At 38.2% G+C, this 11,428-nt stretch overlaps 1 protein-coding gene across 2 annotated transcripts in view; it reads right to left on the bottom strand.

Annotated features, from left to right (window-relative positions):
* zmat4a (zinc finger, matrin-type 4a) overlaps positions 1–10,873 on the bottom strand; it is a 92,475-nt gene extending 81,602 nt beyond the window's left edge. Inside the window, exons 1-2 of one of the 2 annotated variants that reach the window (XM_025053374.1) lie at positions 10,255–10,873; positions 9,967–10,014 (exon numbers count right to left, since the gene is read on the bottom strand). In XM_025053374.1, coding sequence (XP_024909142.1) covers positions 9,967–10,014; positions 10,255–10,332 — 126 coding nt within the window. In that variant the 5' untranslated portion in view covers positions 10,333–10,873. The remainder of the gene's footprint in view (positions 1–9,966; positions 10,015–10,254) is intronic. The other variant, XM_025053375.1, reaches the window with a different exon arrangement.
* Between the last annotated feature and the right edge of the window lie 555 nt (positions 10,874–11,428).

Below are 11,428 nucleotides of genomic sequence, written 5' to 3'. Positions count from 1 at the left end.
GGAGGTGGAGCTGGAGGTGGCAGAGTTAAAGATGCTAAGATTCTCTTTAGGAGTATGGAATGGACAGGATCAGGAATGAGGTCATTAGAGGGACAACACAGACAGGAAGGTTTGGAGAAAAAGCTAGAGAAGCCAGATTGAGATGGTTTGGACATGTGCAGAGGAGGGACAGTGGATACATTGGTAGAAGAATGTTAGAGATGGAGCTACCAGGTAGGAGACAAAGAGGAAGGCCAAAGAGGAGATATATGGATGCAGTGAGGGAGGACATGCAGATAGTTGGAGTCAGAGTAGAAGATGCAGAGAACAGGGAGAGATGGAAATCAGTGATCTGCTGTGGCAACCCCTGAAAAAAGGGACAATGCTGAAAGAAAAAGAAGAAGATAGATATTCATAAATGTTCTGTCTTTTTTCCACACACTCTTTTAAATTTACTGTATTCCTGATCCTGGCATTCACTAATGCTGTAGAACCACAATGATTTACAACCACTTTAATAATATTCTTTAACACATTGACGTCTTCATAACCGGTGGTCAACCAGACCGGCCAATTAAAAATAATAATTAAAATGGTTGAGTGGCTAAAGTAACTGCCACCGCTGAAGTGTGACTCTGTCTTAATGAATGCAGTTTCTTAATTGATTATGTGCCTCACACATAAAGACCAATGGCCTGAGAGAAACTTTTTCTTTGGTTTTAGACAATTTTACAAAGTCATAACACAGTCTGGTTAAAACAAATGGCCGTGAAAACATTTGTTTCCTAGAGGTGTGACTCAGTGAAAGCAGTTGGCAAGAAAAAAGATTCAAACTTGGCGAGAGTTTTGTGGACTGTTCCTCGAACTTAATGTACACATCTTTCTTTTCAATGTTTTTAAAACTCCATATGGCATTTAAGGACTCTCAAAACTCAGCCTTCTGTCAACCCTATTAATAATGTAAGTGAAGTAACTTTAAACACCACTGTGCACCTGCCCCGTAGCTACAGTGAAGACATTATTTTATATCATCTATCACATATGAAAATGACTGCATAACCGAAACACTGAGTATACAACAAAGTTGTTTTTATTAGAGATTGGCTTTCTAAAAGTCAACTTCTACCAGTTGATTGTGCCGCTCTCTCATTGACACCTTTTTCTTTGCATTGAACCTATGGTAGATTTTATGGGAAATTTTACACACAGAGGCAAACCCCCTGACAGATAAATTCACTAAGATTTGTTTCTTTATTTTTGGAATCTGAAAAATTACTTTGGCATCAATCTAACTTTTTTCTTAAATATTTTTTCTTTATGTATTGTGTATTTTAGAGCTCATTAAAACAATTTCTGAGCTTAAGCTTTTTTACCCCCCAGTATTATTGCTCTATCTACATGCTAATTGTCTAGCTGTGATGTGATTTGGCTTAATTTACCTCTATGCCTTCTTTTGACACTTTAAGTCTTAGTTGTCTTTTGGTTGTTTGATTTGCCTAATTATTTTTCTGTTTCCTATTTGTGTAAAGATTGAAACAGCCTTGACTGTCAAGCCAGCTTTTAAGATTTAATGTTTGTCTTTCTCATCTTGTTTTGTCCTTGTGGTGATTTGCTGCAAACTTGAAATTCCAAACACAACTTTTATTCTGTACAGCCAGTGGTGATAAAGTTCACGACGATAAGAGGTCACGACTATCCAAAGTTTATTCACATTCTCCACTGAATCCTTTGGGCATTTTCCTGACTTTTACTGGTAAAAGTGTGGAATTCCAAACGCAGAAATAATCAATCACTGAAATGGCACAGTTGCCTGGATTGTACTTTTTCTGAATGCAGGTGAGTTATCCTCACTGCCCTGATGCTGACAGTGAATGATGACACGTAATAAAGTCAGCTTTTCAGGCGTTAATTTTGGAGGACCTCCAATGCAGCGCTTCACTAGGAAGGAAAGTTTACTAAATACATGAGGTCCTTGAGCCAGAACTCACCCACTGGACATCTGTACCTATGCCACTCACCTACACTAACGCAGTGGTAACATCATAATCTACACCTGGGAGCCATAATGAAGGGCAAAAAGTTGCCCAAAAAAAACCAACACAAATGAAAGAAAGTATAGGTTGAAAAGTTCTGTTAGGTAACTGCACGTGAAATTTTCTCAAAGAAGACATTTTACTTCTTCAGTTCTAACTCGTGGTGGAGAGTACAGCAAAAATATGAGCTAATGCTCCAGCTACTGTGTACTACTGGCATACTGTTTGCATAAGAAAATCGTTGTACTATTTTTTAATTACAGTATTTCACATAAATAAAGATGGTGTGTCCTGCACTCATCAGGACACTAGAGGCAGTGATGAGTTGGACAGAAATCGGATTTGTGTCCCAAAAAATATTTTGCAATTAAAAACAACAAATCTTATTTTATACTGCAGCTTCATTAATCAACTGTATAGTGATTTGGCAGAGTTGTGTTGACGCGTAGCCTTGTGGCTGCAGGTGGGAATCAAACAACTGATTTCTCAAGCTCTGGTGATTAAAAACCAAAAAAACTTGGATGAGAGGTGAAACGTCTTCTTTGAGAAAATTTCACGTCCAGTTGCCTAACATAACTGACCTGAATGACTGAATGAGAATCTTCATAAACATGAAAGAAAGTACATGTAGCACAACCACACAACAAATGTATGGTGTACAACCATAGAGGTAAGGCTTTACCTGTGTGACAAAACTCTAGGGCCGAGGGGAAAGGATTATCAGCACACAAAGTGAAACAGTGTGCTTCTATGCCGCAGGCAGGACTGAGGCAAAATTATATGGAGACATCAGTTTATAGGAGAGGAGACATTTTTACTGATATTTCAGTGCAGACACTCACAGGTGCAGTGTTGAAGGAAAACAAGTGCCAAATCATGCCTGCTTTACTACAATACAACATACAACAGTAAATGTTAATGTGTTCCTCAAACTGAGTGAGTGTTTCACTAGCTAGTTAGTTACTTTTACATTACTGAATGATAAAGCTTTTAAAATTATTTTGACACCCCTGGCCCTGTGTTGTAATTAAGTTAACAAAAAATTAACTCCATTGACATTACATCTGCATTTAAATATCATTAATCAGGTCAAAAGCTAATTGAATTATTGAGATATTGTCTTCTTATAGATCTAACAATCTATTTTAAACACAATATAGTGTTATTATACTCCACGGTGCGGAATCTAATAAAATATATGAGAACATTGGCCATAAACCTCTTTTTTTTCAGTGTCACAAATAATGATGCAGAAATTCTCCTAGGCCAAAACATTGAATTTAAGGGTGATTGAATCAGTTTGATGAAGCACTTTAATTTGTCTCAGTGGATTAAACAGATGCAAACAGTTCTGGCTGTGTGTTTTTCATAATTAGACTCTCAACTGAAACAGTTTTCCATCAGAGGTTCTGCCAATGTTATGAAGAGAAACAGCACTTTAGGGCCAAAAGAAAATAATCAAACACTGTTTGGTTTTGTGAATGAAAATCTTAGACATTAAAGTCATGCCACAATTATTATTTTTAACACCATAATGCCCTGACCTACATTCCTATGGTGCAATGTATGTATAGTAGGTGAGTTGGAACCCACCTACTGTACATCTGTACCTATGTCACTCCCCTATGCTAACACAGTGCTAACATCATAATCTAGGGCATAAAGACATCAGAAGTGTCACTTCTTACACCTGGTAGTCATAAGGAAAGACAAAAGGTTTAAAAAAAAAAAACAGGAACGAAAGAAAGTGTATGCAAGACAATTTATTTGTCCGCCCACATTGCCAATTAGTTCCCTTGCGAGACGCTCTTTCCTCATTCATTTATGGCCAATGTAATGAAACGCCGTAGGTCAAGGACATCGTAGACCGAGGACCATTATTATTAATAACAATGGAGTTTTCACATATGTAGAGTTTAATGAACACATGGACCTGGTTCAACAAGTATCAGGAAATATAGCGGTAATAGTTTTGTTCCAGGTGGGCAATTGTGCAAAGCAATAAACAGCAGTGATATCTGCTAACAGCAGCCTTACCCTAACCCTCAGCATTAATAACAAAGAAAATAATTTTTAGATAAAAAGCCTGTGAATGCCCTTGTTGCCTGTTGCCCACCTGTAGACTGGAAGAACGTTCAAATCATCTGCACCACTCTGCCCTGCTGCCCCTCCAGGGGCCAGTTCAAATCTCAAACACTGCTGCCAGGGCCACAAATTACCAGGAGTCGAAGAGTAAGGCTTCACCGTTTCATAACAGAGACTTTAATCTCCGTCCTACTGTCCTCACATTCTGTCTCCATCATTCTGCTGTTCTGGCCTCTGGGAGTCAAACTGTAGTCAAACACTAATGTCGGGCCTGCAGGTCAAAACAATGAGCCGTTACTGGCTGTTTGCTGCTAAGTGGACTATTCCCATGCAGTGTGACCTGAGGCCTGCTCTACAGATCTGCTGAGTGAAAGCATTAGCATGAACACTGGGCAGACAGCCTGCTCTTCAGCAACATAATCAGCCTGGTGTTCAGCCAGAGCAGAGCAGACGTTCAGGGCAAATGTTGAGATGGTGTGACAATAAAGCTATGACTGTGGTGCGTGTAATGACATTTATTCGTTCATTGTAGGCACAGATCAATGTGCATGAGTCAAACTAAAGTCCTGGGGAGTCACTGACACGTTACACCATCAGCCTTATTGCTGCCAGCAGATTACAGGCCCCACAAACTGCAACTACAAAAATTTGATTTTAAAACTTTTCCTTGTTTTTTTCCCTACTGCAACAACCCTCACACAAAAAGCACATCTAGACTTTTTTCTAAATACTGGAATCTGTATTTTGACGGACAATAAAGAAATCAAGCATAATTTTAACATAACACTTGTATAACAAAAATCTTAATCATATATTGAAATACAATGACAATAATCTGAAAAAAAATATTGAAAAATGCTCCCTTCCAATACTCATAGTAATAAAAATACAACTACAATGTGGTTTTAAATAATCAACACATTCGTCACAACAAAAGTTATTTTATTTTTTCATCTCCATTTTTTGTTTGTTTCTTTACAAAACTTATATTCTGTCACATTTTTCATCTGTTTTTACCTGGTAAACTTTGATAGGGAACTGTCCTGAACAGTTGAAAAGGCAATCGCAAAAGAGACTACAGGAATACCAGTGTGGTTCTTTATGAATAAACAGGAATAGAATTCCTTCAAATGAAGAACAGTAAATATATAAGCTAATAAAAACAACAGCTACATTTTTGGTCCTGGCTCGTGGTATTGTCCCTCTTTTGGCTCTGGGCCTTTCACTGAAAGACTAAATCACTTAAAGCACTTCAAAACACACCTAATCAACATCTTTCAGGAACCACCAACACAAAATCTTATATAATGTGAGCAGAGGGACCAAATGGAAAAACAATCTGTAATAAAGTTTAGGGAGAAAAGTCTGCGCTGAAAAAAGATGGCAAAGGACACAAAAATAAAGAGAAGAAAGAAAAGTAGAACGAGACTCATTAATTAGCATGGACGACCAAGGTACAGGAAGACAAATGGGACTCAGAAAGGCTAAATAGGAGAAACAAACTCTGCTAAATGCTTAATATTGCATTTAGCAGAGGCCAACTGCCAAAAAACACTTGTATCAAGCAACCAAAGAATAAACATGTCCGAACAAATGTAAGGCAAAAAAACTGTAATGTTAAAAATGTCCCAACAAAAATGTAAAAAAATGCAAGTTATAGAAACTGCCTGAAACCTGTCAGTAATTAAACAGATTAACAATGTGGCCCATAATCTGGATACCATTTATGGGCCACTCGGGATCTCACTGCAGCCCTTCAGGCCTTATGTTTGTCTAATTCCCAAACACTGAACATTCCACCAAAAAAATTATAATAGTGATCATCACAACCAATGACCATTGAAGTAGCTTCATCATTTGCACTTTAAGAACAAGCTCTGAATTTCACGTAGAAGTTTTTTAATGCCAACTCTTTCTAACGAAATTGAAAGCACCTGTGGACCAGGCTTCCATATCATCAAATCTGTCAGGACGTGCTACAGTGTTTAGTGCTCCAAGCTGTCAAATGAAGTAAGAACAGGTGTCACTCTGTGGACACTGTTCAATAATGAATGTAGATGTTAGAGTATGATATAACTCTCTTCCCAGCAGATATGTAACCAAACATAAAGTAGTAAAATAAAGACTTCCTGCCACCCTAAAGATCATATAATAATGATATTGGAATGGAAAAGAGAAAATATTCATCTGTGGATATTAGATGGATATAACACACATTTGTCTTCTCTTTTCTCCAAACAGCTGTAAAATAAAGATAAATATGAAAAGTTCAGTTCTTTGTTAGCTTGTGAGTGCTACATTAAACAAAAAAGACTTTGGTGAAATAATAATGACAATAGTAATAATGGAGACAGAGTAGAAGCAGCAGCAAAGAAAAGCAAATCTATGTAAACATTACAAAAGCAAAGAACCACAGGCAACATGGGAGTGCAGAGCTTTGTCTTATTTGTAGGCAGTAGACATTACCAGCAGCCAGCAGAAGAATAGAAGTGACTATCTTCTAACATTTCACTCAGTTTAAAGTTTTGTCGAAAATAGCAAAGAATGACTGCAGCGCCTGAATGGATGCATAAAACCTCTGAAAGGGTTTCCGCCAGCAGAGCTTTATTGTCGCTGTCTGTTTTTTTAATGTGCGGTTGTTAAAGTGAACGGCTTTCATGTGAGATTTTTTTGCAGAAACAGGTTTAAGTGTCGGTGCCAAGATGGAGCCATCTTGTGGTTTTCAGGAGGAAAAATGGAGCTATGCCATTCCTGGAGGGAGAGGAGTGGATTTTAAATGAGGCAGATGGAGTTGGAGCTCGCAGCACCTGGATGCTGAAACTCTTCTCTCTGTGGGCATTATTCTCTGTCACGGAGTTGCAGGCCGTAGGATAACAGTTTACAGTGTCATCAATATCTGGGTCTTTAGTCTGTGTTTGACAGAAAAGATGGACTGCTGTTTGAGTCCGAGGCAGATTTTCTCTGAACTGAGTGACACCTGCTGCATTTAGAGAGTGAAGTGTTGTTTAAGGGTGTCGGAAATAAAACTTATGGATTTCAGTCTAGATAAAATAATCTTTGGTGATATAAGACACAGTGGTATCAGATGACTTTAAAAAAAAAAAAACCTTTACAGATTAGTTCAATTTCAATGTAACACAGATTTTTGCCTTAAGTTGGAACATACATATAATTTAAAAATACATTTCACAAATTCAGGGTTTGATTTAAGCCAGATCTTGCCTGAACAGGATCAGGATCAACCACTTTGGATACGTCACCTATATATGGTGATATGTTTTTGGATATGTCACCAGAAGCCCTCATTTTCTACATACCAACACCTCACATTTGGGCAGAAAACAGCAATTTCTTACACAAATATTCAGAAAAACTCAATCAACTTTGTTTATGCTATAAACAACATTGAATCAGGTTTAATAATTCAAAATTAATTAATTAATTAATTAAGAATGAAATAATCAAGACAAGTGAAAAAAGATAGAATTTAAGTAATTTTTGGGGGGATTTTTTAAAAACTTTTTCCATTTTCATATTTATAATTAAACTAATTTTATCAATTATCAAATGCATGACTTTGTGCCATTCTTTCCAATTTCTCCACTCTCAGGGTAAACCCGTGGTCACCAACTATATTTGTGTTGAGGGTCAGAACTTTTTTGTTTTTTTGGACAGACACCCAGGGGGCTGGACACTCAAAAAAACGGAATAATATTCAGATTTTGTCTAACAGCCAGATTTGGCCCACGGACTGCCAGTTGATAATCATTGCTGTAAACACTAATTTCTCACATTTCTTGCCTAAATATTACCAATTTGCTTAACTGACCATAAAAAAATAAAACCAAAAAAATAGAGAGCTCAGACTACTTTAGCAGAACGCACAGAACAGCAACAAGAGGAACTCTCAGAGCAGTGTGTGTGGAAAACAGCAGCATGCCTATAAATTATTAGCCTGATAAAGATGCAGTAAAACATCACAGCAAAGGTCTTTCATCTTTTAAAGTTGTTGACCTAACACACGATAACAAAGAGTGTTGTGTTCGTGTTGAGAAAAATGTTTATCTCTGCAGAGATTCACAGCAGATTTCCTTATTGCTATGACACACACCGCTCATTTCACATAAGGTCACAACAACACACACACACACACAAGACAAATACACTCCTGTCTGCTACAGAGCTGCCGCTGATGATGATTAGTTACATTTTTATTTAATGCCATTTCACATCTAAGTATTGGCCTTTTGGTCACTTCATAAAACACTGCGCATTTTTTGTCTGCTCTAACTGTTCAATCTGACTACTGTTACAATGTCATGGCTTTGATTCCCCTGATTATCATAATGTACGGGTAGTTACATGTGCATATCTCTTTTTTTTTTTGTCTTCAAGAATGTCAAGGCTAATATAACTGATCATTTTCAATTAACATCAAATGTGTTAAAAATGTTTTAATCATAAATTGTAAAAAAAATAAATAAAAAAGCATGTCATTAAAAATATTCAGCATTTTATCACACTGAACTGTCTTTTATTTAACCATTTGTTTGTTAGTAATTTAGGGTTACTTTAAGAGGATTATTTTGGCTACTTTTAACCCCTGTAAATCAACCTTTTACAAATTGGTTTGGGTAGTTGGTTACTTTGAAGTTCGATTTTCCTGGACCAACTTATAGTTGTCTTGTAGCTAAGTCGTCAACTACTCATATCATGACTCTTTTTTCTCTATTTTGGGATAAACGTTCAGTTATGTTGGTACTATATTTTTTTATGGTTTTCAAACTCTTTTTTTTTTTTAAATAATGATGAGACTTGATTTGTCTTACTGCACGTATCTTTTATCAAATTCCCAAGTCTTTTATTTACCAATAAGAAAAACTGGTGAAAATATTATCTACGTATAAGAAATGTAACATAAAAAATGAAAATATAGTCAATATTTATTAATCAATTCAAGCAGGATAAATCAGCTTCATCAAACAAGGAAGGGTTAGTGCAGGAGAGAAACATATCTTTGAATTTCTTCTGTCATATTTTCTCTGACCTCAGCTGTGACCGTGTGCTGGCCTCTCTGAGTCCAGGCAGCAGCGCCTACGTCTCTTTGTGCAGCTATGTCAGTTTAAGTGTCAACTTGAAGGAATCAACTAATCAGCTCACCTGGGTGCAGAGAAAACTGACAGAAATGCTGCTGACGCTGTGACTCTGCTTCATATCCATTTACATGGGGAATGAAGAGGCTGACTTACAGATGGACACAGATAGACGTCAGGTGCTGCTCACTGCTCTCTGACCCAACAGATGCTGCCTTTATTAGAGTCCTGTCTTCATAACTCTATATCGCAATAACAAATGTGCCAGCAATCATGTAATTTTGGAAACTCTTATGAAAATCAAAATCAGAGGAAACTCCATTATATTACTTTTAATTTGGACCACAGTGTTGCATCGAGGTGACTCTGCAATATGTGCATCACACTCAGGAATATGAGCTTTTTTGGTAAATAATATCTATATATACTATTATATATTTACTATTTAAAAAAAAGAAAAAGAAAAGAAGGGTTCCCTTTTTCATATAAACATTTGGCCCATAAAATGTCTACGAAGACCCCTGCAAATTGCAGCATTTTATTCCCAAACTCTAGAGGTTTTGCCTAAGGGTGAGGGAGTTTTAGAACCTAAGATTTAGTTACACTTTTGAGGTCAAGGGCTGAAGGAAACCACTTAGACGAATAAGCGGGGTGCCCTCACACCTTAGACACCTACAAACGTCAACACGCAGCAGACGCGGCGATGTTAGAGGATCCAGCTCTACTTGTTGTTATTATTACTGTTGCTGCCTCTGCCTGATTTTGTTGGGACCCACCTGCATGTGGACCGCTGCGCACTGGTTGCCGCTGCTGCGCTCCGTGCTCTGCACATGCAACAAGAACATCAGGGTGGAAATAAAAATTGAAATTCAATTCATTGAATAATAAAAAAAAACATATATATATAAACCCAGCTGTGTTCCACAGACCCCGTATCTTTGCTGTTCTGCAGAGCATCTCCTCAAAGTCACACTCACTCACTCACTGCTCTGGACAAACGCGTGGACAGAACACTACAGGAGAAATAGATGTTGGTGTCATGTGGAGGTGGACGCAAACCCTACCTGTAATTCCACACTGTAGACGTGTGACTGGAACACGGTGAGCTGGTGTTGCACCTGCAGGAACAGAGTATAATCCATAAACCAGAAAGATGCCGGATGGAGTTGGAGCGTCAGACGCTTTTATTGTTGGCGGCAGCAACAGCAGCACCAGCAGCTCTTACTATCTGACTATATACAGTGTAGTACAACAGTGTGTGCCGTTGCTCTCCGCCCCTCCGCGATCCTATTGGCCGCATCCGCCGCTGCGCTGCGTGCGCTCATCAGCCTCTGTCACTTCAGTCCTGCGCCGGGAAAAAAGAGGAGAGAGAGTGGACAGGTCCCGTCAGAGGACATCTGCTGATGAGTGGTTCAAACCTCAAATTCTGGAAAAAAGAAAATTTGTGGCATTGGGGCAAATATGTATCGTAGATGAACAGGAAATCGTATTTTTTCTCTTACTTCTACCTTTATATTGTCTGTCAATCTGGATCCCATGCATGTTACATTGTTGACATGACAATAATCATAGTGACGGCTTTGTGGCGTCAGATTACAACTGTCGTTACCTCTGCCTCACACTTAATGCGTGTCATATTCCGAGGCAGTGCGCATCAATTATGCAATATGAGCATATCATTTAAAATGAGGCCCCCTTTGCAAATATGGGGCCCTACGCACAGTGCATGTTCTGCAGGGGCAGCCCCGATCCTGAAGGAACATGAAGTCCAGTCAAGGTCATCATTTGTTGATAGGGTCATTGTGTCATTTATCTGGTCAAATCAAAAGATCAAATCAAATTGCACCCTGGTTATTCACCTTGACAATGAGTGAGTGTTTGTGAAAAGGTCTTTACTGGTCACTCAGCTTCCAGCATAACCTTGGTGACTTCACACAGCATCCCAGAATTCACCTCAGCTGCACTCACTCTCCTAAAACTCTTCAGTGTCACAAGAACACAAAAAACATGTGAACGTAACAAGTGAAGAAGCAGTGGGAGTCACGTTTGTCCTATCACGACACTGACTGTGACCACTACCAACACCCACCACCACCATGTTACTAATGAACCAGTCTGTCCACTCAGACTGTTCTGATGTGAGAAAACAAACTTTTCTTTTCAAATACATAATCATTAGAATATCCTGAGCAGATAAAACTCTGATTTAGCCCCATCTAGTGCTGGAGAACACTGCTA

The sequence above is a fragment of the Cynoglossus semilaevis genome, chromosome Z (genome assembly GCF_000523025.1).
Source record: "Cynoglossus semilaevis isolate Cse_v1.0 chromosome Z, Cse_v1.0, whole genome shotgun sequence".
NCBI classification, from domain to species: domain Eukaryota; kingdom Metazoa; phylum Chordata; class Actinopteri; order Pleuronectiformes; family Cynoglossidae; genus Cynoglossus; species Cynoglossus semilaevis.
Note: the sequence above shows the minus strand (reverse complement) of the source record. Positions and strands in the feature narration are given on the sequence as shown.